This window comes from Gymnodraco acuticeps, unplaced genomic scaffold (genome assembly GCF_902827175.1).
Source record: "Gymnodraco acuticeps unplaced genomic scaffold, fGymAcu1.1, whole genome shotgun sequence".
Lineage (NCBI taxonomy): Eukaryota > Metazoa > Chordata > Actinopteri > Perciformes > Bathydraconidae > Gymnodraco > Gymnodraco acuticeps.
Window position 1 is genome coordinate 227,595 of NW_022989979.1, and position 27,578 is coordinate 255,172.

Consider the following 27,578-nt stretch of genomic DNA (forward strand, 5'->3'; position numbering starts at 1 on the left):
GAAGGTGTTGCGCTGGGCTATATCATGCAAGGTGAAACTTAAGCTCACTCCATTGCGGAGATATTCCCGCGAGAGTGCGGAAAACTTTTATTTATTTCAAATGTGAAATTGTACCAATATACTCACGGACCACTAGGGGGCGCTCATGGACCATCAGTGGTCCGCGGACCACACTATGAGAAGCACAATGATTTGTTTAAGAACAGTGAAGTTGCTCAGTGATGTTGCAAGGCTTTCTGGGGTTACAAATCAGGAACAGATGGGAAAGATAAACAGCCTTGCGCAAGAAATCTCCACAGTCCGGACTTGCAAACTGAACCAGTGCAGTGCGTTTAGTTTGTTCGGCACAGATTTCTGACACAGCAGAGCAGATATGTATATTATAACTATCGTGGCACTCCTTTTTTTTTTAACAATCTCTGAGGGTGAGTTTAATTCTTTCAATTGCTGTTCAAATAAGAATTTGTTGTTGCACTCTGCGATGACAAGTAGCCTACCTGTTTATGATCTGCATTTAGCCACCAGCAGAACACTTTAATCTGTTTCTGTCCGGAAATGTTTATGCTTCTCTCACCTCTCCCAACGTCAGGTATCAGTCTGGGGAATTGGGGAGGGATTACACATTGTCGATGCGTCGGCAAAGAGAAAAAGCCAATTGGACGTTACATAGGAAGGGTGGAGGTGAAGCCTGCAGGCCCCCACTGCGAAGATATAGAGATTATGTAAGCCATTGTGCAAAAGTTTGACACCTATGTCATAATATGGCTGTAATATCTCTTAAAGTCTTACAAGAGATATTGATTTGTCTGATGTCCTGCAGTGCCACTCTTAAAAAGAATGGGCAGCAGATTTGTCTGGACCCCAATGCTCCTTGGGTCAAAAGAGTGCTCAAGAGGAAACCGACAGGGTACGTTTAGCATTACTGTATTTTTGTGAATGGGTTTTTCAAAACAATATATTGAAATTCTCCATGTTGTGGTGTAAGATTTGAAAAACATAGGATTGCACAGTCTGAGTCACATCTTTCATAGGGGATGTTGTGACCTTAGAGTCAACTTAACTCTGGCTATGTTGTGGTTTTCCAAGTTCTTCATTGTGTGTGTTGTTCATAATAAGTCACAGATCAGGGCAACATGAGGTTGTTCTAAAAAGTTATTTTTTTGCATCATGTTTGCTTTACATTTAACTTTTAATGAAGCTAGTTAACCATTAGTCATGCAGCTTATAAGGGAGTCTTTGTTGTAACAAGAGATGCCAGATCATTTCCTGACAATACGGAAGCAAAAGTCCCAGTCTAATTTATAATAACTTACTCAAAATTGGGAAATAAAAACATTTCACAACTATTTCAAACAATAGTAATATGTTACACATTGCATTTAAAATCATGGAATTTAAATTAAAAATGTAGGCTATCATGAATAATTTATTCGGCAATTTCATATTGTCCTTTTAATTGTGAGCAAATCATTATCTGCCACCAATTCCATATTCTGTGTTTGTGTAAGTGAAGTGAGATTGATTACTGTATATACATTTTTTTTCACTGTAGGCAGCAGGGGCGGACTGGAACTACAAATCAGCCCGGGACTCTCGACCGGCCCACTTCGGTACCGCCGGCCCACCGCGGTACCGCAAGTACATACCGCTAGTAAATTGTCGACGGGGGGGTAGACAATTTACTAGCGGTAGACATTAAGGGTAAATAATGTCTACCTCCGGGCCGGTGGACTTGTATTATCACTGGCCCCACCATTGTAACCACTGGCCCGGAGCATTCATCCAAAAAAAAATCGACTAATAATGAAGAAAATTAACACATTTTTTGCAATGGTAATTTATGCACTAACTACATTACTACTTGTAGTACAACATTTTAATCATCGGTTCTTCCTCATTTTCCTCAATTGTTCATATTTGGTTTATTAAAATAATGATATTGTGGTCATTGTTAAAAAATGTCTGCTATTATTATTATTTGTATAATGCACTTTCTGCCTTTCTGTCATTAGGAGTTAGACATGTAATGGCTATGTAATTGATTTGATTAGATCCTTCATTATCCTAAACTGCTGGGACATTTCGCCAATACCTTTATATTGTCTACTCTTCACTTACTTGTCAGCATAGGTCGGCATTGATGTACAGAGCCGACAGAAGACCTTGTTTATATTGGCATCATATTGAGAGGTGCAGCCAGTGACGCGTCCTAAAACCAGGAAGTATAAGCTGCTGGTTCCCTCGACAAGGGTTTTGGAAAATAGCGGGAAATAAGGTCTGTGGAAAACAAACCTGTTTGATAAATGCACGTTTTGTTCAGCCGGATAATCTCCACATGTCTACACTACTTTTATAATTTTCGAATCATAAATCTAATCGATAGATTATAAAAGGGTTTTAGGACGCGTCACTGCAGCCAACTCCATCGATCAAGCTGGTTGAAACTTTCTCTCCCTCTTCTTCTCATATTCCCTGTCACTCTCCTTTAACTCCTCCGGTGACTTTCTTTTATTTGAAGATTGTTTTTTGCCCGGCGCTTGGCCGGTTACCGCTGGTATTAAAAACATTTGGCGAATGGTTAGGTGGCGCGATAGTACGGAGCCCCCTAGGGGACATAGAGAAGAAAAACATTTTTATTTGAAACAAAAAAATGTTTTGCGAGATCTCGCAATACTTTTGCGAGATCTCGCAATACTTTTGCGAGATCTCGCAAACCCCCGTTGCAGTTTGTAGACGGTCCCTAATCTACGGTGGCCCTGAAGTGCAAGACACCACAGCATTTCAGAAAACACTACAGCATTTCAGAAAACACCACAGCATTTCACAAAACGCCACAGCATTTCAGAAAACACAACAGCATTTCAGAAAACACCACAGCATTTCACATTGGACGGAAATGGTATTCCTTTAGAGAGAACACTTCTTGTTTGTGATTGGACAGAGCCAGCCAGAGAAGCACTGCTGTGGTTGGTTGTTTTTGCTGTCAAGAAATGACGCCGATGACAGCGAAATATGTCCCAACACATCAGCCGTTAGCACACACTCAGAGCTTACAGCTCCTCATATCTGTTCAGAAACTGGACAAAAGTTAAACATGTACAAACCTCAGACTGTCTATGTCATGGCGAATACAGTCGCTGCTTTATTTATGTCTGTATGACGTTGTTGTGAGTGTGGACGGAGCAGCAACAGGTTAGTTTAGCCTGATGGATCCGATTCCATTCAGAAAACACGCATTTTAAAAGCTTTTCGCCTGCCGTCTTATCTGCAGACTTGTCAAAGCGTTAATTCATGGTTTTTACTAACCGTTATCAGTATGTAGTTACTTCGGCATCACTTTGAAACGTGTATTACAATTAAATCACGGTCAAATATGTTCATTTTGTTGTAGTTGGTATCTCCCATAGGATTTACATGGAGATACGCCCCGCCCCCTCTCCAGCGCCTCTTGTTTGAATGACAGGAGCAAACACAGCTGACAGCCGCGGTGAAACTCGAGCGATTAGAGCGATGCGAATATTGGGTGGTCTACCATAGTATTTACATGGAGATAAGCCCCTTAAAACCATGAATTAATAAAGCATTAATTCTGTGTTTACTCCTGTCATTCAAACAAGACGCTGGAGAGGGGGCGGGCCGTATCTCCATGTAAATCCTATCGGAATCGGATCGATCAGGCTAAACGAACCTGTAGCTGCTCCGTCCACACTCACAACAACGTCATACAGACATAAATAAAGCAGCGACTGTATTCGCCATGACATAGACAGTCTGTGTTTTGTATATGTTGAACTTTTGTCCAGTTTCTGAACAGATATGAGGAGCTGTGAGCTCTGAGTGTGTGCTAACAGCTAACGGCTGATGTGTTGGGCCAATCACGAAGCGTCATTTCTTGACTGGCAGCAAAAACAACCAATCACAGCAGTGCTTCTATGGCTGGCTCTGTCCAATCACAAACAAGAAGTGTTCTCCCTAAGGAATACCCTTTCCGTCCAATGTGAAATGCTGTGGTGTTTTCTGAAATGCTGTGGCGTTTTGTGAAATGCTGTTGTGTTTTCTGAAATGCTGTTGTGTTTTCTGAAATGCTGTTGTGTTTTGTGAAATGCTGTGGTGTCTTGCACTTCAGGGCCACCGTACTAAGCACTCCTCTCCCTCCTCAAGCTGCAGATTGTGACCAATTCTTGATGCTATGTTGTAGCGTTGATAAACGAAACAATTTAACTAAATTGCTAGTCAAAATACCAATACCACAGGACCATTTTTTTTTTAAAGCAATATTTGTAGTGGTCCGAGCGGGCAAGTGGAAAGTAGCCTACGTTATGCTGGCCCGGGGTGTCTAAATAGTTTTTCCGGGCCAGCGGGCCATTTAATGCCGGCCCACATCGTCCGACCGGCCCACTTCAGTACCGGCCCATCGGGATTCGTCCCGAACATCCCGATGGCCAGTCCGCCCCTGGTAGGCAGACACCTTGAAGAACAAACCTTCACAGATTTAGCGGAGAGGGAAAGAGAACCATTTTGTTACAATTGTATCACCACTAAAGTTCAAATCGGTATCATGGACTGAACTGATGGAGCCCAAGAAACATGTGTGGCAGCTGAGGTACTCAAAACATTGTGCTCAGATCTTCTACCCAACTTTTCAATTTATTGTGTGACAGTAAGAAATAGGCATGCTGATGTAAAATGTATATTTTCTTATTTGTTTGTAATCAATAAAAAACTTGAAATGCCAGGGGGATGAATGTTAATATTTGTACTAGAAAAAAATGAAAAATGCACAATGTAAACTGTATATGTGTTCAGACAGAATAACACTCAAGTGAAGTGTTGTGTCTGTCTGCAAACTTGTTTCCAGAATTGCTATTGCTTCACGTATCAGATTGGTAGAGATTATTGTAGACATAATAAATAATACAAGTTTGTAATAATAACAAAGTTCTGATATACAATCTGGACAACAACATTTCAGACAGTGTTTTTTGTTTCATGGAGGCAGCGTCCCTGCACAGTCAGATACAATTCTCAGTGGATGGAAAAAATCCACACTTTTAGGACAGCCATTTGGTGTGTGTGTAAAGTTCACTCCTCAAAAGGCTGCTGCATTGCTGACATAGCGTGATTTCACCCCAAAGCTGAACAGTCTTTCAGGTTATCGTTTTTGAAGAAAAACATTTCTCACACCTAATCAGGAGCCAACATCAATTCAATATTGTTGTTTCTGACCCAGCTACAATGACATCAATGACATGAGTAGATGGAATCATAAAGTCATAAGTGATATGCTCTGAGCTAGAAATTGTTTACTTACTTAATCTGCCACTTAATCTACCACATAGATAAATATAGTTTACTTACTTCTAAGAGAATTATTTTGCAAATCTTGTATAATTCATATGATTTTAAATTCAATTGAAAATCCTAGCATTTTTATTTAATTTCAACAATCAGGCAAATTCATGGTACATTGCCTCGAGCAGGGGGGGATTGGTGAAACCGGGGGATTGCTTGTATAAACATCACTACAGAGCTCTTAATCTGTTCTATTCTTGTAGGGGAAAAAAAGTTTCAAGGTTTCGCATATTTCCTGTGTGAAACAGGACTTCAGCATGTCACAACAGGTACAACGTAGATTAGATGTTAATCTGAAATGAGAATCATTGCATGGCACTGATTCGCATTTCAGATCCAGCCACTCCCAGTTTAAATGTGTTAGTCCCAGAGTTCCCGCATTTCACTGTCACCTGACTTCCAGGCCCTCCTGCACACCTGTTCCCTATTCTGTCATTGGCTTAGAAGTTTTTATACCAGCCCATTTCCCATCATTCCCCGCCTTTGTCTCTAACCGATAGTTTTATGGATGTTATTGCCTGTAGTTTCCTCCTGCCTGTTAGTGACTTTTACCTGCTTTTGATAAGTAACCTGAGCTTCAACATCAATCTTGCGCTCTGTGAGTCATCTTGTTTGTCCCTACCTGGTTTACATTATGATGGTTTCATGGATGGTTTTGTGATAGGGAGCAATGGAATATTTATTTTTAAACTTTTGAACATTTTGGCTACAGCTGCAAGTAAAAAACCTACTTTGAAGCTGGCTCCAGTTATTCTGCTTGAGGATGCCACTGGGGAATGAGGCCAAAGCTGCAACCAGCCGGTGTCAGAGCCTCCTGTAATCGAAGGAAAAGCTAAATAAACATCACATTCGATGTAAATTGCAAAAGGCTTTTTCCACAATCATTCTCAGAGGATGCATCTCACATCTAATAGTTTTATGAGAATTGTAGGCTATATTTACCATTTTAAAATGGGTTCAACATAGGAATAGGTTGAGTTATACAGTTGTAAAACAATACATATTTGGTGTGTTTTCCTTTTCGAAATATTATTCACACACCAAGAAATGTTGTTGCTATCTATTTTTATATAGTTCATATCTGTGACAAAGCACTGTAACCAACGTAAACAACTTGTATTGTAGTCTGTTGATAAACTATACATAGTACAGCAAACAGAATTTGTGCAAAGAAGTTTGCACAAAGGCAGGGAAACGTATGTCCTTAAAAAAAGCTTTATCACATATGAATGATAGCACCAGAATCAGATTCCATGTAAATATATAATATATAGCCTATCAGAAGAAAATACTACAAGATCACACTACAAATCAATTATCCCACGTTTCTTGATGATCATGTAGGCTATGTTGCTTAATACAGGCACAGACTTATACATATTCAATTATTGAAGAATTGTTTGATTAAAAATGATTTAAATAAAAATGCAAACATTCCAAGATGTTTCTTGTTTTTTATAGTATGTCGTTGTTTCAGGTTGTTTCAAATTACAATGAAAGTAATAAAAGTGTAAGAAAGCAATTGCACTCGAAATGAAAATCATATGCATAGGCCTATGCATCATAATTTACTCTTAATGCTATAATTAAATGATAATACTTTTAACAATACACAAGAACGCCTAGCCATCACAGGATTAAAGTGGTTAACAACAACGTTAACAGTCTGGACTGACTCTAATCAACATTTTACACTTAGAATTACAACAATATGGCACCACTGAAAATGTAAAAAAATAAGAAGGCAATCAAAACCAAATGTGTAATTGATAAATATTTTACTTAATGTTACCTTTTGTTGTCATCACTATTTTCTTTATATTTAAATGTCGTACTTTTTACTCTGTAGCCTATATTTACATTTATACCGCGAATCGAATGTCATCTTTTGAGTGTATATAATGTTGGATGTACATATTTATTTTTCTTGAATCAAGTAGAATAACATAATAAAAACGTTACCAGCAGTCCATAAGGTTAACGCCCACTCCAGGGAAGCGGAAGATGGAGCAGTTGTTTCTTCTTGCCGTAAACTGTAGGCAAACGTCTGAACTCCATTTCGATGGCACATCTGCCGCAGATCTGCAGACATCATGGATTTTATGAACTCTCGCAGCAGTGAGGGATAACCCGCCATGTAACGCTAACGCAAGACGGGAAAGCTGCACCGAACATTTAACAGACATGTGTTGATTCACGTTACTATGGCATACTGGTAAAGGTAAGGCTTTAATTTGTGACGGATACGATGCTTGTTGATGTTGTGGCTCTCGTTAGTTAAGCAAGGCTCGGAAAAAAATAGTTGCTTCGCTGGATAGCCGTCATTGGTCGTAGCAAACTCTTAAACATTATTATTTCAGGCCTACGTTATAACATTGATCACGTAAATAAAAATAACCGACTAACAGAATTATTGCTTCATTTGTGGTTTAACTGCTAAAATGTGCCTTTAGCAAGATGCAGTAAAAGCGTGCCACTGCAGCATCTAATAGTCATGTGTGTGATGTTTTAAAGGTCCTGTTTATTGTTGTTGTGTAACGGTTGGCGCTAGCGGTTGCCTTAACTGCGCGTGCGTGTGTGTGCGTGTGTCTGTTTCCAGGCTCCCCCCCCCCTCTCAAGGTGCTCCCCTGCCGGTGTGTGTCTCTGCTGCCATGGAGGTGGGCAGCCTCCCTGTGGAGCTGTGGAGGGTTATCTTGGCATATCTTCCGCTCCCTGACCTGGGCCGCTGCTGCCAGGTGTGCCGAGCCTGGAGGGAGCTCATCCTCTCCCTAGACAACACCCGCTGGAGACAGCTCTGCTTAGGCTGCTCCGAGTGCCGTCATCCCAACTGGCCCAGTCAGCCCCACCAGGAGCCCGCGTCCTGGAGAGATGCCCTGAAGCAGCACGCCCTGTCCACCCGCACCTGGACCCAAAATGGGCCAGAGCTCCAGTCCTCTGCCTGTCTGCACTTTTTCCGCCGCCGAAAAGACCGCAGGGTTTGGCATGTGGGTTCCGGATGCGAGTTTGAGACCCTTCGAGGGGCCCTTGGGGTGGTGGGGCCATATGACCGGGTAGTTCTCCACCCAGGGGTGTATGAGGAGCAGGCTGAGTTGGTGCTGAAGGTTCCTGTGGAGTTGGTTGGACTGGGTCAATTGGGTGAGGTGGCTCTCCTGGTTTGTATGGATCAGCAGTGCCCTACTGCCAGGCTGTGTAATCTGGTGTTCATGCCGCCCTGGTTCTCCACTGTGGTCTACAAGGTAGGTAACAGCTTGTCATGCTGGTTTCTTGATACAAACATTTCACATCTAGAGTTTAAGCATGCTGTGGGATGAATGCTGAGGGTTTCAAATTTCTGATTAGAATACCCTACTCTGCTCACTTTTAAATTATTTTCTTTCTGTCTTGCTGAATCTGTCTCACTCCAGTCATCTTTCTCTCTTTTCTTTGCTTCAGACCTCATGGGGTCACGTCCAACTAGATAACTGCAACTTTGAGGGGGCTCAGTTGCAAGTCCGTGGCCCGGGATCCTGCCAGGCTCGCTTCTGCTCCTTCTCGCAAGGCAGCTCTGCTCACTTGCTGGGTGTTGTCCTCAGTTTGATGGACAGCTGTGACTTTTCGGGTAGTGACACTGCTTCTGTGACTGTTGAAGGTCCTCCAGTGTCCGAAAGGAACTGGGCTTGTAAACACTTGGTTGCCCTGGCCAGGACGTTCCCATCATGTGGCGTATCTGGGAGTAACAGCCCTCCCAGTGGCCCTCTGCCTGGTTCCACTGGTGGGAATCAACCCCCAGGTTCAAATGTTAAAAAGGAGCTTGTGAGCATAGAAGACTGGCAGAGGAGGAATGGAGTAGACGCAGCCTGTCAGGGCACAGTGATTGAAAGCTGGAGTGATGAAGATCGCAGCGAGGGAGAGGAGGAGAATCAAGATGGAGGAGGAATAAACAACACCAAAAAAACACTCAAATTGGATTACAAAATCCCTTGTGACCATCATGGCCTAGCCCATTTGCTCAGGCCCCGGCCAGATGGCTCTATGCCTCTTGTCTCCTCCCCAGATCCACCATCTTTGGCCCCTGAACCCCTCACCTTTCAGCAGGAACTAGACAGGGACCCAGAGGCTCAGATGTTGGCTGCCTCCACCCTTGGCTGTTTCCTCAGACGCTGCCTCTTCAGGGAAGGGAAGGGTGGCGTGCACGTGTCTAATTACGGACAAGCTCGTCTGGAGGGCAATGTTTTCCGTGGGCTGAACTATGCTGTCCGCTGCATCCAGAACTCGACAGTAAATATATTTATCATTATGTCTTTTAGACTAACCAAATATTGAATGGCTTGAATGGCTTTTACAGGCTGCATACATTTTTTGAGTTGAGTATCAAGTTAAGGAAGTAGCTCAGATCATGAGTAATTAAGCAGCAGTTTCCTATTTAAGTGTTACTTGAGCTACCTGTCTTTCTCTCTTACCTCCTTCAGATAGTGATGCTGAGAAATGAAGTGTGTGAGTGCCGAGCATCAGGTATTTTCCTGCGCCTCTCTGCTCAGGGCCTCATCGCCGAAAACAACATCCATTCTAATGGGGAGGCGGGGCTGGACATCCGAAAAGGGGCTAACCCCATCATTCTGGTAACCTATGGTGCTCTTTTGAAGTAACAGGAACACACACTAATACTCACATTAGACAACAAAAATCTTATCACCAACTTCAGAGCTTGCATACTGTCAAATCCCTGATGATAGCTGATTGTTGCAAACAAATATGTGTCCGTATAATAACATGAATGCCGAGTTGACATCTATAAACAGTGCTCATATGATTTAACTTTAACATTAGAAGGTATGCATCAAAACAGCTCTTGATTTTTAGTCCTTTTAAACGACTCATGCTTTCTTTCATTCCACAGTGCAACAGAATACATAGTGGTTTGCGTTCAGGGGTTGTTGTCCTTGGCAATGGGAAAGGTTCAATTCGGAGCAACCAGATCTATAACAACAAGGAAGCAGGCGTGTATATTCTCTTCAGCGGTAATCCTGTGGTCAGGTAGGTGGGATTTCACAAACATATAACTTTAACAGGAATGTGTAGACCCTGCTATTACCATTTTGTGGGTGTTTCTCATAGGATTCATACTAGCTCTCCCTTCAAATGCTACACTTCTGCTGTTGTATGGCCTGATAATGCAACTTCACAATCTCTAGGACTACTGCAGTGCAGCGATTTATATTTTGCTGCTATACATAACCTAGCATTTTGCAGTAGAAATGGTTGTATAAGCAGTCCTCATGCCAGGGGTGCAGTTGCTTACATAAACAATTAAGCCTAACCTAGTGTTTCTGCATAGACTACTACATCAAGTCTAAACTCTGTCCTGTACAACTCATATTCTCTTGTCCCTTTCTCTGATTTAGTGGGAATCACATCTTCCAGGGCCAGGCAGCAGGGATTGCTATAAACGAGAATGGCAGAGGCATGATAACAGGTGATTACATTTCACATAAGAAAACCGATTTGGTTCTTCATTTAATTTCAGATGTTATGTGCCAGCCAAAGCACCATTGGTGGTTGTTTAAAGCATTTTCATATATTTTAACTACAGAGAATGTCATCAAAGAAAACCAGTGGGGGGGTGTGGACATCCGCAGAGGAGGTGACCCCATCCTTAAGAACAACTACATCTGTTATGGCTACTCAGACGGCGTGGTGGTGGGAGAGAGAGGCCGCGGCCTTATTGAGGGAAACCATGTCTACTGTAAGTAAATCCAGCCTGATGATGCATCATTAATGTACCTTGACATAATAGCTCACCTCATGTCTCCTCTTTCTTCAGGTAACAAAGGCTGTGGTGTGTGGGTGATGTCGTCCAGTCTCCCTCAGCTGCTGGGAAACTTCATCACCCATAACTGTATGTACGGGCTGGCCGTGTTCTGCAGGAAAGACCCAGAGAACATGGAGGGCAACTGGCCAGGGCAGGAAGGGATTGGTGGAGAAGCAGGCAGTGGGGAGAGGAGGGGGGTAGAAGGAGAAAGGAGAGAAGGGCAGGAGAACCTAAATGAGGAGGGGGAGCTGTTTGCATGGGAGAGTGATCTGGACAGTGAGGACGAGCGCCACTCTGCCCGCCGTGCCATCAGTGTGGCCCTGGTGGAGAGCAACTGCATGAGCTACAATGGAGGTATTTATAGACCTGTTGAGCCTAACCAAGTGTCAAGTTTACTCACTTCCTGTTTCTCATGTTCTCTCCATTTCTCTGTAGCAGTTGGTTTGTACGTGAAGAGCAGTGAGCCCCTGAATGTTTTTGCTAATCTGGTAAACGGTAACCGTGGCACTGGCATAGCTGTGCTTCAGAGCAGTCAGCTGACCCGACTGGTTACAAACTGCATCCTTGAAAATGGTCGAGGTGGTATTACGGTGGAGAAGGACTGCAGAGTGGAGCTTCGTGGTAACGGCATCTATAAAAACTGTGGCCATGGTGTCAGTTTCTGCGGCAACGGGCAGATTTTGGAGAATGATGTTGTTGGAAACCGGGGATACGGGATCCAGGTTTTGGGCGGTGCTGACATCAAGGTGAGATGGACTGAGACTCAGACACAGTTTCTTAATTAAATATTTACACATCATTTATTTACCTTCAATTGGTTTTCAAATGTTTATCTTTAGGTGATGCGCAACCGTGTCCAGCCAGCACAGGGCTGTGGAGTGGCTGTGCTAGGGCCAGTAAAAGGTGTTGTCCATGACAACGTCTTGTTCCAGGGCCACCCTGGCAACAAGAAGGAACTTCTTCATATGGATGCTGCCAATGAGAACTGTGTGTTGCGCAACAACAGTGTTCTAAGGCACAATCACAGGTAACTAGGCAACAGAAAGTGCCAGAGATTTAGACCCGCAGATGTAGTTGTCTATCCTCTTTTTCCTGTCAGACGATATTTGTCACATTGATGTGAAATATCACCTCGATCTGCAGCTCCCCTTTGCTTAACTGAGCTTTAGAAAGATATTAAGCACCTCTTTACTGCTTTGGTTTACATAAATTGTCCTCAAAGGGTCATTTTGGGCCAAAGGCAGCCGTTTTCAATGACAAAAGTCCTAAAAACTCCTGCACACGTCCAAATTGCCTGAACCAACAAGCTAGTGAAGCATTTACCAGCTAAAGACAAAGACGTGTTAGGTACAGAAACAGAGCTACAAAAAGTTAAAATTGGACTTATACTTGCCAGGTGGACATAACACATGCTGCCCGGTAAATACTGAATGTCTAGGTTAGGAACTGTTTACATATAATCTTAAAAGGTGGTATGGCAATGTTATGTTCAAAGTTTCAGACCACAATGGGGTTAAAAAGTAATAATTGCTGGTTTAAGATCTGCTCTGCTCCAGATTTGGTATAAATGTATTGTCTGGAAAAGTCAAATTCACCTCTTCCTTTTTATCTATGCATTTTGTAGCTGTACTTCTGCTCCTCCCTGGGTTTTGGAAAACCCTCCACCTCGCCCACTGGCCAGCTCACCTTCTGGTCTCTCCTTGTCCCAATATCCCTCCAGACTTGGAATTTCCATGACGACCAGGATCAGCGCCACTGTAGAAAGTGGTTGCCACAATGGCAGCATGTTCTGCTCCATCCTGTGAAAGCACTTAGAAACCAATATGGACTTGTGTTTGTTGTACATTTGAAGCACGCTGGCCTCCTCAGAGAAGACCTTTTCAAAAAGACGCCCTCTTGTTGAGGTCTAGTAAAGAAGATGTTCCGAGTATAACCACTTAAGGGGCAATCCCCCTTCCAGTACATTGAGGTGTCACCACATTTTGTAAATCTGAAAGAAGATTTGTATAACTTAATGCTCAAACACCAGTGCACTGGTGTTTGAGCATTTATCATTGATACATCATCACATGTGGACTCTTGAAATTAAGTTGCAGTAACACACATTCAGGCATCATCTTCCAACAACTGTTTCCATACAAAGCTTTAACTTAATTATGTTCTTTAACATTGATATTCATGTACAGACCTGCTGTAGACTTTGTCCGTTTGCTTCTGAGACTCACTGTTTGGGAAGTGCACATTTTTATAAATCCTAGCAGTAGTCAAAGGTTTCAGAGATGCCAGCTTCAACCATGCTGCAAAGTAAAGCTGTGCCTTGTTTGACTTTGTATTCAATCAACGATTGTAGCTGGATAATGAGTTGTCATAGTGTGAGTGTTTATGCAAAGATGAAAAAACAAAGCCAAACTCAAGCTTCTGACTCTTGCACATGGCTGCTTCCTGGTGAGTCTGTTTTTGTATCATATCAATGTTTTTCAAATGTGATCAGCTTTCTTTGAGTTGATAGAATTCACTGAGATGGGACCCGTTTTCCCTCTAGATACCATCGACACGCTGCAGTGACACAACCACAGACTTGCCTGGTTAAAGACAGTTTTAGAAGGAAAAATGATAAACAGTGTGCAATATGTGCTGTCTAAAATTGTGCCTATATGTTTTTACTGTCTACGCTAGATGTTTTCTGTCATCTAGAATTTGTTTACAGCTCATTCCTCTGCTTTTTTGTATCTTGCACAGTAAGCAATAAGTAAAGATATCATGTACAACTCAAGAGGTCACCACTTTATTTGTCTACAAAATAAACAGTTATTGTTTGTGACATTTCCAATTATTATTGTCCTCCCTCTTTTTTCAAAGTGTTCTTGATCTTTAGTGAAATTTCTTGCGTTTCGGTCTATCCATGGACTGCCCATATTTAACCAGAGGTAGAACAAGAGCAGCCTGCCTGTTTGTGTCTCGCACCCCATCCTCCTCAGCCTTCACCCGGGGCAACTTCATTAGAGTCAGTCCCATTGACTTTGCTATGTCAATCATCCTATAAGAAAACACAAAAACATCTGTTACCATTATACTTGCAGAGTTCTGCTTATGTCCCTCATACAGGCAGTTATTAAACAAACAGTAACATTAAGTTATATTAATATTTGATTTAATGCACTGGTCTTACACATTGTATCACAAGGAGTTACACATACAAAGTAAAACGCTTTTTCTTATACAAATACAGGCTATTCCCTTTTTCCCCCTTACCTGGCCTCGGTGATTGCTAGGTCACGGTGGAGTAATGTGATGTCACAGGTCATGTGACTCATGTGCAGCAGCAGGGCCAGGGAGTAAGCTGCTAGTTTGGAACGCATTGATGATGACACAACGTTCTGGACCCTAAAAGAATGAAAAAGAGAAATCTTGAGATTTTTTCAATAAAATTAGTGCAACAAGAATGGTCGAAGTGACAGTTTTGTGTTATGAAAAGAAAAATACATTTTGGTTTAAAATGGTGCATCAAGAGAGAGAAAAAAAAAAATCAGTCCTTGCAGATATAAAACATGACATAAGTTCCACCATACCTGCCACTGTTAAAACTCTCCACAGTGAATGTTTTAAACAGTTTGCTCTGAATGTTGCGAGGACAGCCTTCCTCCTGCCCGACTGTATACGTAAACAGAAGTAACAATTAGTTTGTGAACCATAGACATGCATAGGATCACTTTTAACTCTGAAAAAAGGCAAAAATCGAACTCACACTTGCGGGTGATGCTCCGCTGCCGTGACAGATTGAGGAGCAAAGAAAGGTAAAAGGCACATCGAGATATTTTATCTCTGGCTTCACCAACAGATGGCAGGTTCTCCAGGTGCTTCACAACAGACAAGCACCTTAAATAAAAAGTGAAAGTTCAAACAAAAGTTAGTAGATGGAAGAAAACAACATGAAACTTCAAAAAGAAAGTAATCAAGCGTGAGCTCTTTGTCCCCCTACCCTCCATCATCTCTCATCTTCTTCAGCTCCTCAAGGGTAAGTGATGCCATCTTGGTTCCAGCCTGCTCCAAAGATGCAAACTCTACTGGACTCAGGACTGTGGAAATCAATTAAGGATGACCCAAACAAACAAACTCAGCTGCAGCTTGTACCTCCAAATATATGATCTGTTCTACCATCTACAATTCTTGCATTCACTTGTTGACACAGAATAAAGGATACAATCATCAAATAGGTAGACGTCCTCAGGTCTATCAGCGCCTGCATTGCAAGGAGGCAGGTGGAAAGTCAGGTCTCCTTGGGCCTCTGTCTCAGCCACTTCCTGTTGGAGAGCTGGGTGGAGAAGAAAAAATGATGATATTCACACAGGAACAGCAGACTACTCAAGCAACTAGATCATCAGGGTTAACAAAGCTTCTTTTCTGAATTAACCAACATCTCTTGGAGATCTTTTCATGATCAAATGACTAGTTTATGATTTGGTCATACTACAGACTTCTATATTCATGAGTCCATGTAGCTTACCTTCCAGACCCTTCTGGTCGATCACAGTGTTGGCAGCCTTGGCCACAGCTTGGTGCAGAGTATCACTGCCCACCTGATTGAGCCTGCGGGAGCTCAGAGCTCTCTTCTGTTTGTTGGTGCCAAACGCCTCTATTAAAGAGTCAACCTTGAGAGAAATTAAAGATAAGATTATTACATAGAGTTCATTCCTATCTGAGCCAAGTCTTCTATTATACAAATCGTTGTACCTTATCTCTGTAGGTCTGAGTAGGGTCCTGGGTTTTTGCAGACTCTTCAATCTCTCCTGGTATAACAGGTTGCATGTTGAAGAGCTCAGCACAGTGCACCTCCATGTGCATGGTCTCCTTGTTTAGCACTCCTACATAATATCTGAAAAAACAGACACCCAAGCATCACATTTTATAGTTGTCTTCACACTTGCCAATGTGACCCAATAAATTACATTTACATACTTGCAAAGGTTGTTGCATTTCAAAGACCCTGCTCCAAAGTTATTTCCAACATAGGACAGTCTGTCTGATTCAGCAGCCTAGACAGGAAAAAAGGCAACAGTCATTAGAGTACTTTAAGTAGCACAAAGTAAACGAAAACATCAATAAGGTTGAGAGTTCATCTTTCTTACCATTATCCGCCTGCTCTTTTTCCTGGGGTTAGCCTCATCTGCGTTCTTATACATCGTGAAACCCAGTTTTTCTGCATTTTGGACGTTGCCGTTTGAAAAGCGAACTATGAGAAGGAAAAAAATGACGAGGACCTTGTCAAGACATGTGTTTTCACCATAACACATTTGGGATGATCATTAATGCAAACAGCAACTAACAAGATAAAAGTAGTTCATAAAGATTTTGATTTTTTTTTACTGTGGTTACTACAGTGAAATGTTACTTTTGCACGCTTTTGCAGTCACTCACAACACTATTCTTTAACAACTAGCTCTGGTGCTAGCACCCACGTGTGCAATATAAACGCGTGTTTAAAATAGAGACGATAAGAACAACCCAGCATTTAGTGGCAAGGTTATATTCTTCTAACTCGATTCAACAACCAACAAATATCGGACAGTCACCAATAACAGCTTTGTCGGAGTCTCTCTCCTCTTCACAACACACCAACGAGCAGGAGGCAGCCATAGTTGTTATCATGCGTTTGACGCAAGAGGTTTCACTCCTGTTTACTTCCGTGTTCACCAAGAACCTCGTTCAGCCCAAAGTATGTGTAGTTAAACAAAAACAATACCCACTTATACCAGAAGCAACATTGAAGTTATGAACATAATTAATTCGGTCAATTATTTTTATTTTAAATGACATCATATACAGTATTGTGCATTATTAGTACTTTAGTAATTGGACCTACTGTCTTACATTTACAACACTTGACTGTTGCATTGCAACTTTTACGTCAGAAAAATATCTCAGTACTTCTTCCAGCCCAATGAACCACATAGATTAGGAGACAATTAGCAGATGTTTTTAAATCATAGGGTAACAAATTGACCATCTTGACACATATATGATCTTTGGACACGCAGGCTGCGACATTGCAACAGCGACATCTTGTGGCAAAACATATTATGGCAGCTCTTCACCTCGGCGAGGTCATAGGCAGTACAGCGCCACCCTGTGAGTCTGGTTAGAAAAATCAGTCTGAGTGCATTACATTATTAAAAAATATAACAAGCATGTGGGACCCTGATAGTGATTGACATTCACTATGTGTCTCATTACCTGACTTTCGCTCGGTGGATGACACTGACAGCCAGGTCCAGCTGCACCAGACCCACGGTCAGAGAGAGAGAGCGCACACCACTGGGTGCTTTCGCCTCCGCTAAACCATTCAAAGCGAGGAAACTGTGACCCCGCAGGGGAGGTGGGATGTAGCACCAGAAATGCCTCCCAGCTAACGGTGTTTGATGGAGAAAAAGCTGCTTCGATACAGACAAGCGGTCCAGCCTGGTGACCGTATGCTACTGCTTCTGTTGTAGCTAGCAGGCAATTTGCTGGTCAGCTGCCAGCTAACTTTAGCCTTGTGTGTTTCCTCGCCCGGGCCTCTTGTTTCGGCTTCTTGTTAACGGTTCCTACGCTTCGGGAAATTCAAGGTAATGTTAGTTAACTTCCATGTCTGTCTTAGCTCGCCGTCATAACAATAGCTAATGATATGCTAGTGTAGCTAGTAACTTTGACCAACGTAAGCTAATTACACTACTATTTACACTCCGAAGCTATGCTCTGTAAAGTTAGCTGCTGTGTTGTCATTGTGTTTATCACTTTAACCTCACACCATAAGCACCCGTAAACATCAACACTAGCAAGAGTACAAGTTATTTTACAGCATTTTGCTTAACTGCAAGGATGTTTAACTGTTCACTGTTAAACATTGCCCTCAGTGCACGTTAATTACCTTCATTATTAGAATAGATATAGGCCCTCTATATCTGTAAAGACCAACGAATAACGACTTCTGTTTTTTTTTGCTAAACACTTTATCATCACTTCCTCAAATACAGCTGGCAAAATCTGGCCCCAACTTTACTTCCCTCCATCCTGTAGACACCAGGCCACTATATCATAAACACTCCCTAAAGCTACAACCCATTTTCATTATCAGTTCATTGTGTGGATAGTAACCCGAATAATCAGAGATCATTAGGTCCTAAAATAACTGAGAATAAGGAGACGAAAAAGCTCAGATAAAAAAAAAAAAAAAAGTGTGATCACTTAACTACACATTTGAGGATTTAGCAGCAATTGTTTTTACATTTCTTTTGTCGACTAAAGATTTAAGTAATTTCGATAAACTGCTGTTATTGTTATGTTGATCGACGAATGTTGCAAATCATGATTTGCCTCTCCCCGTTCCTCTATATTCAACCTCACCTGCCTCTGTCTTTAGGGCCATGGATTTCCCAGGTCACTTTGATCAGATCTTCCAGCAGCTCAACTATCAGCGTGTCCACGGTCAGCTGTGCGACTGTGTCATCGTGGTGGGCAGCAGACACTTTAAGGCCCACCGCTCTGTGCTGGCAGCCTGCAGCACCCACTTCAGAGCCCTGTTTACAGTGGCAGAGGGAGATGCAAGCATGAACATGATCCAGCTGGACAGCGAGGTGAGAATCTTAATGACATTGTGTTAAAGAAGGCATTCATTACATTTATGTTTGTACTCTTGAGAATGGAGGGTTATTCTAATCCATAATGGGAATTGATGAGCTTCAAATGATAAAAACAAGGATAGTCCGACTCCAAACTCGGTTTCTGCCACTGTTTTGAAATAACTTCCTGTATACTTGCAGGTGGTGACAGCTGAAGCTTTCGCTGCTCTGGTGGACATGATGTACACCTCAACGCTGATGTTGGGGGAGAGTAACGTCATGGATATCCTGCTTGCAGCCTCACATCTGCACCTCAACAATGTAGTAAAGGCCTGCAAACACTACCTGACCACACGTACCCTTCCCATGTCCCCCACACCCGACAGAACCGCCCATCACCACCCTCAGCAGGAGCAGCAGAGGCACAGGCAGCAGCAGCAGCAGCAGCAGCAGGTAGCAGATTTAGCAGCTAATGCTAACCTCGCAAACACTGCCACGTCAAAGTTGCAGCGCTCTTTCCTCCTGCAGCAGCTTGGGCTGAGCTTAGTAAGCTCTGCTTTGGGTGGGATGGAGGAGGACAGAGTTGGAAATGGAGTTGGAAATGGAGTTGGAAATGGAGTTGGAAATGGAGTTGGAAATGGAGTTGGCAATAGAGTGGGCGAACAGAGGGCCTCCTTCCCAATCCGACGCTTCCACAAACGCAAGCCCCCCATGGCCCTGGGCCTGTCAGAGGAGAGGCCCAGGCAGAGGCAGCGTCCCTCTGGGCCTAACCTGGGGATGTTAGGAGAAGAAGGGATGAACGCAGAGCGAGAAGAAGGAGGGCTTCTCTCCCCGGACTCCCACAAGATGGGGGATGAATCCAAATTGGATGGGGCAATGACCGGGCTAGTAGGGGTGTCCCAAGATGATCCACAAATGCCCAGCCAGTCGGACAGTGGACATTGTGAGGGGGAGGACTTGGGGAAAATGCAGGGAGGGGTGAGGAAGGAGGAGGACATGGAAGAGCAGGAGCACCAGGTCAACAGAGCAGGGGTGAAGATCAAATCAGGGACCGAGGAAGAACGGGAACAGAAGGTCAGTGTTGACTTGATTTGCAGTTGTTGTGACAAAGTAAGTTATTCTTATTAGGCCTAATGCAACAACATTATATTTATATCCTAAATCTTGTTTGTTGATACACAAAGCAACATATACACAACTACGGTGTAATTATCCAATGGATGAAAAAGTTAGATCGCAGGTTCCTCAACAGTGCCATTTTCAAGACATAAATAAAAAGTGGAGCATATTTTTGAGATAAAATATATACATTTCTATATATAATAATAATAATAATAATAATACATTTTATTTATATAGTGCTTTTCACAACTCAAAGACGCTTTACAGTATGAGGGAGGGTAGACAAACAAGGACAGGCAAACAAATAAATATAGTAAAATAAACAAAACAAAAAAGGCAGCCAAGAGGAAGTTGATTGAGAGGGGGGGGGGCTTTATGGGTAGACAGAGTTGAAAATATGTGTTTTGAGGCGGGACTGAAAGACTGAGGGACTCAGAGTCACGGAGATCTTGGGGGAGGGAATTCCAGAGCCTAGGAGCTGCCACTGAGAAGGCTCTGTCCCCAAAGCTGCAGAGTGTGGATGTGGGAATGGATAGGAGTCCGGCTGCGGTGGATCTGAGGGACCGTTGATAAGGAGTGAGAAGTTTTGTGAGATAAGGGGGGGCCAGATGGTGGAGTGCTTTGTAGGTGAGGACCAGAATGTTGTAGTTGATGCGATGGGAGACAGGAAGCCAGTGGAGGTCTTTGAGGACTGGGGTGATGTGATGCCATGATTTGGTATGCGTGAGGAGACGTGCAGCTGCATTTTGTACCCGTTGGAGTCTGTTGAGGGATGTAGTGCTGATGCCGTAAAGAAGTGAGTTGCAGATAAGGATGCATACTACAAGAGTAAAAAGAAGAATTTGACATTGCATATCTCGATGTTATGCTATTTGAAATCAACAGAGAGTGTCATTGGTCTTAAAGGGGAACCCAAAACAAGTTGGAATATAATAAAGTTTCTGCAGCTATACTATCATATTAATACAGCAGTGTCAAGTAGATTAGATGACTGGTTCTCAAGGAAAATCAAAGGACAAACTTACACAGAGACTCCTTTCAATTTAGTTAAATATTTAGTCAACGGTGAATGTGAAAAGCTTTCTTAAATCACTCGAACAGACGTTTTACATATGTATAAAGAAATCATGCTACTCTAGTTCGGCTGCTGTCTAAAATATGTCACTCTACTTTGGCCTGTGAGGAAACTCTTCTTTTGCTTCACACAGGTGGTGGTTAAACAGGAACCGCTAAGTTCGCCCGAGCCGACTGATGAAACGAGCGACGTGCCGTCCCAGGCTGAGCCCGGCGGCCAGGAGGAGAAGGCGGAGCTGAGCCCAGAGAGCAGCGACCGCAGCTTCATCTCTGAACCCCTCACCAGCTCCGACTCTCTGCTCCTGAAGAGCAGAATGGGAGGGGGCAGCGGAGTGGGAGGAGATTTTGGGTGTAGTAGTGGACTGGGTGGAAAAACTGGTTTTAGTATTTCGAGCTTCCTCAGCCCTAACGTTTTTGGAAGTGTCGGGTCGGGGTTGGTTTCTAGAGAGGATGACCTCCCCAACACAACTACTGGCGATTCAGTAGCACATCACTTCCTGCTCAGACAGGATGCAGCTGGGCCATCTAGCTCCGCCTCTTCCTCCCTTCTGATGGGCGGTCCACTCGGGGGCGAAAGTCGCAACGGTTTTGGAGACAACCTCCAAGCAGATTCTCTGTTCCTCCGTCCCCTGCATGATGGGTTAGGGAACCCCAGAGGAAGTGCCGGTGGGGGGCGTGGAGGGGTGGATCCGTTTGGCCTGGACTTCCAGCGCTCTAGTCTTGGGCTTCACTCCCTGGGGCCACCGTCCCGAGGAGCGGGGGGGGCTTGTACCACTGCGCTTAATTATCCAGGTTACAGACGCATCGCTCCGAAAATGTCGAGCAGCATGGGAGGAGAAGAAGGTGGTGTTCTCCAGGATGCTGCCTCTTCCTCCTCCAGCCTGGCAAGTCCTCTGCTTTTAAATGAGGGCGGGGGATATGAGATGAATAATGGCAGACCCGCCACCCTCCTCCCTCAGCTGACCCGAGCTTCAGCAGACGTCCTGTCCAAGTGCAAGAAGGCTCTGTCGGAGCATAACGTCTTGGTGGTCGAGGGAGCGCGGAAATACGCCTGTAAGATCTGCTGCAAAACCTTCCTCACCCTGACAGACTGCAAGAAACACATCCGTGTGCACACAGGAGAGAAACCCTACGCATGTCTCAAGTGTGGGAAGCGCTTCAGCCAGTCCTCCCATCTATACAAGCACTGCAAGACCACCTGTCTGCGCTGGCAGAACAGTAACATGTCCAATGGCCTGCTGTAGGACTGAGGACGCTGCATTCAATCGGAGCCAGGCGATAGGATTAAATACATTTGGAATCTATAATTGGCCAACTTTTAAGACTCCATAATGTTGAGATTTTTCTGACCGCAAGAAAGGAGAAACCCACATTACGTTCAAGTTCTTGTAAACACGTATAGACTGTAGAAAGATAAGAGGGAGATGCAAAGGGGCAACATTTATCACCGTGATTGCCTCATAGAAAACATAGATGAGGAATTGACTCCCCTGTAATCATCAGTGTTTCATGAGGAGTGTCAGTACATGCAGCCCATGACATTTATATTTATGTTTTGATTAGTGTATTATCCCCTGAACTAAGAATCGTATCTACATTTGGAGCCGGTCTCTTTGACTGAGTTCACCATGTTGCACTGCCATGTTAGTAGACACGCTAAGAACGGTCAAACCAAAGTTTTTCGTTAACTGACCGAAAACATTGAATCTACTTTGTTGTTAAACAAGATAGTTTTATTTAATGAAGAGAGGAAATTTGATGTGATTGACATTATCGATCAGGACGGTAGAAACCCAAAAGAACAGTTTATCAATAGCTGAGAAATGATGTTTGTGCATACTCAACCACCATGTAGTGTCAACGGTTTGACCTCTGTAGTGGCCTTTCAGTCCAAGCGCCTTTGAATCTCAATCATCATAAGTCTGGCTGAGCTCAGTTAAAGTTGAGAATACGTCAGCGTCCACATAAGTCTGAGTTTTGGCAGAATGGAAATAATTGAATTGCTCTGTTAAACCAATTGCATTTTTTCTTTTTGAGGAACAATGAGGAAGTGAAATGTCCACTCACCATCTTGGCATTTGAGGCAGTAAGCAAATCCGCCCTTACTGGTCTTTGCACCTTATTTTGTGTTATGATGTGCAGGAGTTGCACTTTTGTCGACATTTTAAATGGTTTAAAATCTGGCATTCACTGACTGGGAATGACCACAAAAGTTCTGGCTGTGGTAAGTTTACTGACCGTCCTCACATCAGACCAGGTTCCATGGACGCTGTTGTTTTGTGTTTGCAGTATTTGTGTTTATAAAAAGGGTAATGAAGTAGTGCTGAGAGGCAGAGCCGTCTGATGAAAACTGTTAACGGTTTGCTGAGGTTCAGCTCGTGTTGAAAGGGCTTTAGAAATGTAAATATTGCACTTTGTATGGGTTTCATCATTTTCCTCTTGAGGGGAGACAAGAAATGTCTGAAGATTTCAATATTGTGTTTAAGTTTGCTACTGTACTATATACGTGCTCTGTACATGTGTCTTTTTACATCTAATGTTGCATCTGTACAAAAGCACTTGGACAATTCATTATTTTCTTAAAACTAATATGTTAACTTGAATGTGTATTTATGTGAAAACGGAGCTGTATGGAGACTGTCCGACTCTACCAGCCCTAATGGGCGTGTTCCTCTTTATACTACCATTAGGATATGAAATGCAAAGTTCAGAAACTAACTTTAAATGGTCCTCTGTTCATTGTTTCAAGTTAATTTCGGGAGGTATAGCTGTTTTTTGTATGTAGCTGTATTTTAATGTCAACTTAATAAATGATGGTTTAGCGTGAGATTGAAAAAGAGTACATCGATGCTGAAAGTAATCTAAACGTGCATCTCATAAATTATAAAATCCATTGGCCTTTTTTTAGACTTGTTTTGCTTGCTGTATGTGTAGAGTGTAGGTGACGTATGTGTGTCGCCTACCCTGTCATTGCTTACATTTGCTAGTCAGCATCTTATCTTACTGTAGAGTCAATACACTGTTAGCCCGTACAAAAGGACAATTCTATTTGACATTCATGAGATCACCTTGACATTTCACTTCAGAGATGAATTGCCTTAAATGATGTTTCACACTGTAAACGCAAGCTGACCATTCACCCTGTAAATGTTGACATGAAACAAAGTCCTTGTAGCTTGGAAACAGAATTTAAAAGAATCCCTGAAGGTTAAATCTCTTGTCTTTTTATCTGTGTTCACTCCTGCATTCTGTAAGGAGGGATGTGCTGTGAGTCGTAAGGGGTGAAGGAAAGATGTAGGCCACCAAAATGACTTCCACGCAGTTGCCAGTTAAGGGTTATTGTGGTGCTGTCTTCTTTAGCTGCTGCATAAACAGTAAAAGGGACTACTGTATTAAAATGTTAAAATACATAAAAGGCCTACATTGTTAATGAACGTCACTGCCTTATGCCCTCTAGCTTGAAAAGCTGGGCTTTTGTTGATATGCCAAATCTGATGTATTTCTGTGTGTTTTTCTCAATGTAACCATGAGAGGATTAAATGTGTCTCTTTACTGTTGAACGCTATGAAGAATGTACAGTTCAGTTGTTGTATAGACTGAATAAAAAAACAATGAAATTCCGTTTTGTTGCAGTTGACATTTTTACAAGTACAAGCTGACAGCACAAAGGAGTAAGATAGTCTTTAATATAACATTACATGTTCAGTTGACTGAATATTTAAACAGAAACAAATAAAGAAGCATACAATCACAAACTTATAGTTTTTCCTTTGTCCTAAATAATAATTAAGCACATGAGTTAAACTGATGGTCAAGTAGCTTGAGCGGACTTAGTTTCCTATCACAGTTTGAGTTCTTTGATCATTGGCTCGCCCCGCAGACCCAGCAGGAGGTTGTTCGCTGCCAGGGCGGACATGTTGTTACGGGTCGCATAGGAGGCACTAGCAATATGTGGGAGAATCACTGTGGGAGGAGAGAAAGAAAACAAATGATCGAAAGTCAGAATGTTGTGGTGGTGATAAGTTGGCAAAAATAGTGTCACTTGAAAACCAACCAATTTTAAGGCAGTTAAAGCACTAATAATTCTGAGAGACTTACCACAGTTTTTGAGGGTGAACAGTGGGTGGCTGGTGGGCAGGGGCTCAGGAACAGTAACATCTAACCCCGCTCCTGCTATCTGCCCAGTGGACAGAGCCTCATACAGGTCTTCCTGGTTCACCACACCCCCTCTGACACAACATAGAAACCACGTTTATAGAAAGACAGGGAAAGCAAAGAGACTGTACTCTTGGTCAGATTAAGAAGAAAAAAGGATCCAGTATTTTGGTCATTACATTAGCACAGTCTTTTTTCAAAGTCTAACAGAGAGAAACACAAGATGAACCTTAAAAATAATGAATGTCATGTAAATAAGGTTATATTACTTAGGTTACTATATGTTTTAAGAAGGATAAGGGTACCTGCTTGTGTTGATAAAGATGGAGGTGTTTTTCATCTTGGAGAAGAGGTCTTTGTTGCAGATCTCCTTAGTTTCCGGCGTTAAAGCACAGCACACAGACAGGAAATCTGACTGCTTGGCCAGCTCGTCAAAAGAGACTAGACCCAGGGAAAGTACCATTGATGTTATTAGAATAAAATCCTGAATGTCTAATTTCATGAATTACAAAAGACAGGCATAATGAGTATTTCTGAGATCAACATGTGAGAGGTCTCTTAGACTAGCCAGCATAATATAATGCTATTAAAGCCTTCACAATCCAACTTGTTGACAGTGTTTCTATTGTGCATTGTTTATAGCAAAATAACATGCTGGCATAGGATATTTTAGTATCCACAAATCTATATTGCTTACCATATTCTGCATTGATGACACTGGCCAGCTCAGGCCTCGGGGCCACGTCTGCGTAGATGAATTTCTTTACTTTGAAAGGCGCCAGACGCTCGGCGATAGCCACACCTTAGAGCACAAACGGCATTTATGCAAATGTAGGTTCGATGACAAAATGATGGGCATGTTGTGTGTGGTGTTTTATATACTGCATGCTCACCAATCCTCCCCAGACCCAGGATACCCACAGTGCTGCCGGCCAGCTCGTGTCCACACAGCCACAGAGTTCTCCATGTGCCCCAGCCACCACTGACACAAGAGAGAGAGAGACTTTGACCTCTGACCCTTGAAAAAGTGTTGTTGATGTATACATGGATACATTTGGGGTGTGTGAGTATGCATGCAACATTACGTTTTGGCTTCATGTGTGGCCTCGATGAGCCTCCTGGAGGTGGTGAGCAGCAGAGCCACCGTCAGCTCAGCCACTGAGTCTGTCAGAACATCAGGGGTGTAACCCACACGGATCCCTCTGGGGAAAGGGCAAAACACACAAACGACACACAGTGTTATACACGTATGTCACAAGGGGTTGGCAGACACAAGTTTGAAAGTGTTTTTTCCATTGGTGTAACCTTGAAATTGAGAAATTGAATTAAACTTAATGTAGGCTCCATCTACTATATCAGAACATCAATTTACAAACACTCAAACACATCTAGCAATTTTACACAGGTCTTATTTATCCTGACCTATGCTCACTACTTCCCAAACACATGCACCAATAATTGCACTGACCAGTAGTATTGTCAAATGCAGCCTCAAGATTTTTTACGAAAGAGAAGAATTACCTTTTTTTCAGCTCCTCCAAGGAGAGATGGTCAAACCCCACTGACATAGTACTGAGAACCTTCAGGTTTGGACCTGCAAGAGCACACCAATCATTTACACACATAAACACATGTCAATATGCTAATTGTGTTCAGACTTTCCTCAGACCTGCAGCATCCAACAACTCTGTATCGATCTTCTCCGTCAGCACGCAGACCAGACCATCGACACCTTTGACCTTCTGCAGCAGCTCCTTCCTGGGCACGGGGACATCATCGGAGTCCCACAGCTCAAACTGCACCCTAGGAAAACAGAAACCATGACTGATTATACAAATCAAATGAATGTTTTTTTGTTGTTGGTGCAAAAAGTAATTAGTTGCTGAAGCTTCAGTTACAGTTCTCAAGCTATATCACATATACTGTAAATGATAGAGGCACATTTCTTTAACTCTGCTGCAGGGGAATACCCTTCAGGCTACCAGTCTTATCTGACTAACCTTAGGTCAAACATTAGCAGTCCTGTTTACTCAAAGTAAATGATGAACTTTGCAAAGCAGAGCATTAGCAAGTATCACAGTCAAATCAGCTACAATACACAATTACTTTGTCATATACAATATTCTATAATAAAAACATTGATTTAAAGTGGTTAACAGGTCACCAGTACTCACTGTCCAGATTCACGGAGGATCTTCAGGCCCTCGGGGGGGATCTGTCGAGTGATATACACCCGTGGCAGGGTTGACATCTCCCTCTGCACCTTGCTTGTTAGACCTCCCGCCATATTCAAAGGAGTAACAGCAACCTGCTGGAGCCGACGCAGTGCCATACGACTGCACCACATTGCAAGATGAGAGTGAATCTGTGGGCAGGTGTCTGAGAGATGACAGTGGTGCTTTGGAGAGCAGAGCCTGTTGTGTGTATCATTTGGCTCTAGTTCAAGGGGAGGTTCCTGTCTGTGTATTCAACCAATATGATAAGAGGGAGTG

At 42.8% G+C, this 27,578-nt stretch overlaps 5 protein-coding genes across 6 annotated transcripts; 3 read left to right on the forward strand and 2 right to left on the reverse strand.

The window, feature by feature from the left end:
- The first annotated feature begins 206 nt into the window (after positions 1–206).
- On the forward strand, positions 207–1,867 carry LOC117543413 (interleukin-8-like). Its single transcript, XM_034211695.1, has 4 exons — positions 207–425; positions 590–722; positions 821–907; positions 1,553–1,867. The coding sequence occupies exons 1-4, from the start codon at positions 374–376 to the stop codon at positions 1,650–1,652; spliced, it is 372 nt and encodes a 123-aa protein (XP_034067586.1). The 5' UTR covers positions 207–373; the 3' UTR covers positions 1,653–1,867.
- Positions 1,868–7,354: 5,487 nt separating this feature from the next.
- On the forward strand, positions 7,355–13,974 carry fbxo10 (F-box protein 10). Of its 2 annotated transcripts, XM_034211740.1 has the most exons (11): positions 7,355–7,573; positions 7,952–8,588; positions 8,785–9,609; positions 9,801–9,950; positions 10,229–10,365; positions 10,734–10,804; positions 10,922–11,074; positions 11,153–11,494; positions 11,576–11,886; positions 11,980–12,167; positions 12,765–13,974. In XM_034211740.1, exons 2-11 carry the CDS (start codon positions 8,004–8,006, stop codon positions 12,943–12,945), a joined length of 2,943 nt encoding a protein of 980 aa, XP_034067631.1. In that variant the 5' UTR covers positions 7,355–7,573; positions 7,952–8,003; the 3' UTR covers positions 12,946–13,974. The 2 variants fall into 2 exon arrangements, with proteins under 2 accessions (XP_034067631.1, XP_034067630.1); XM_034211739.1 differs by having other exon boundaries at positions 11,153–11,886.
- polr1e (RNA polymerase I subunit E) lies at positions 13,910–16,825 on the reverse strand. Its single transcript, XM_034211742.1, has 11 exons — positions 16,711–16,825; positions 16,267–16,370; positions 16,097–16,173; positions 15,872–16,013; positions 15,645–15,789; positions 15,342–15,452; positions 15,120–15,216; positions 14,886–15,016; positions 14,710–14,791; positions 14,393–14,524; positions 13,910–14,177 (listed from the first exon to the last, which is right to left on the reverse strand). Exons 1-11 carry the CDS (start codon positions 16,784–16,786, stop codon positions 14,012–14,014), a joined length of 1,263 nt encoding a protein of 420 aa, XP_034067633.1. The 5' UTR covers positions 16,787–16,825; the 3' UTR covers positions 13,910–14,011.
- A 429-nt stretch (positions 16,826–17,254) lies between these two features.
- Positions 17,255–24,551, forward strand: LOC117543434 (zinc finger and BTB domain-containing protein 5). Its single transcript, XM_034211734.1, has 4 exons — positions 17,255–17,742; positions 18,537–18,750; positions 18,937–19,809; positions 21,066–24,551. The coding sequence occupies exons 2-4, from the start codon at positions 18,541–18,543 to the stop codon at positions 22,173–22,175; spliced, it is 2,193 nt and encodes a 730-aa protein (XP_034067625.1). The 5' UTR covers positions 17,255–17,742; positions 18,537–18,540; the 3' UTR covers positions 22,176–24,551.
- Positions 24,552–24,597: 46 nt separating this feature from the next.
- grhprb (glyoxylate reductase/hydroxypyruvate reductase b) lies at positions 24,598–27,504 on the reverse strand. The gene is made up of 9 exons (XM_034211735.1): positions 27,261–27,504; positions 26,756–26,889; positions 26,608–26,680; positions 26,172–26,288; positions 25,980–26,068; positions 25,784–25,888; positions 25,392–25,527; positions 25,030–25,160; positions 24,598–24,894 (listed from the first exon to the last, which is right to left on the reverse strand). The coding sequence occupies exons 1-9, from the start codon at positions 27,431–27,433 to the stop codon at positions 24,773–24,775; spliced, it is 1,080 nt and encodes a 359-aa protein (XP_034067626.1). The 5' UTR covers positions 27,434–27,504; the 3' UTR covers positions 24,598–24,772.
- Positions 27,505–27,578: the final 74 nt, after the last annotated feature.

Excerpts from the sequence above, each read along its gene's own strand:
- LOC117543413 (XM_034211695.1), top strand. The coding sequence starts at position 374 with ATGTATATTATAACTATCGTGGCACTCCTTTTTTTTTTAACAATCTCT. Across the intron at positions 723-820 it reads TGCGAAGATATAGAGATTAT|TGCCACTCTTAAAAAGAATG; the intron begins GTAAGCCATTGT and ends GATGTCCTGCAG. Across the intron at positions 908-1,552 it reads CTCAAGAGGAAACCGACAGG|GCAGCAGGGGCGGACTGGAA; the intron begins GTACGTTTAGCA and ends TTTTCACTGTAG.
- fbxo10 (XM_034211739.1), top strand. The coding sequence starts at position 8,004 with ATGGAGGTGGGCAGCCTCCCTGTGGAGCTGTGGAGGGTTATCTTGGCA. Across the intron at positions 8,589-8,784 it reads TCTCCACTGTGGTCTACAAG|ACCTCATGGGGTCACGTCCA; the intron begins GTAGGTAACAGC and ends TCTTTGCTTCAG. Across the intron at positions 9,610-9,800 it reads GCTGCATCCAGAACTCGACA|ATAGTGATGCTGAGAAATGA; the intron begins GTAAATATATTT and ends TACCTCCTTCAG.
- polr1e (XM_034211742.1), bottom strand. The coding sequence starts at position 16,786 with ATGATAACAACTATGGCTGCCTCCTGCTCGTTGGTGTGTTGTGAAGAG. Across the intron at positions 14,792-14,885 it reads GCGGAGCATCACCCGCAAGT|TCGGGCAGGAGGAAGGCTGT; the intron begins GTGAGTTCGATT and ends TTACGTATACAG. Across the intron at positions 14,178-14,392 it reads CTAGCAATCACCGAGGCCAG|GATGATTGACATAGCAAAGT; the intron begins GTAAGGGGGAAA and ends GTTTTCTTATAG.
- LOC117543434 (XM_034211734.1), top strand. The coding sequence starts at position 18,541 with ATGGATTTCCCAGGTCACTTTGATCAGATCTTCCAGCAGCTCAACTAT. Across the intron at positions 18,751-18,936 it reads TGATCCAGCTGGACAGCGAG|GTGGTGACAGCTGAAGCTTT; the intron begins GTGAGAATCTTA and ends GTATACTTGCAG. Across the intron at positions 19,810-21,065 it reads AGGAAGAACGGGAACAGAAG|GTGGTGGTTAAACAGGAACC; the intron begins GTCAGTGTTGAC and ends TGCTTCACACAG.
- grhprb (XM_034211735.1), bottom strand. The coding sequence starts at position 27,433 with ATGTGGTGCAGTCGTATGGCACTGCGTCGGCTCCAGCAGGTTGCTGTT. Across the intron at positions 25,889-25,979 it reads CCTGGGTCTGGGGAGGATTG|GTGTGGCTATCGCCGAGCGT; the intron begins GTGAGCATGCAG and ends TTGTGCTCTAAG. Across the intron at positions 25,528-25,783 it reads TGTCATCAATGCAGAATATG|TCTCTTTTGACGAGCTGGCC; the intron begins GTAAGCAATATA and ends CCCTGGGTCTAG.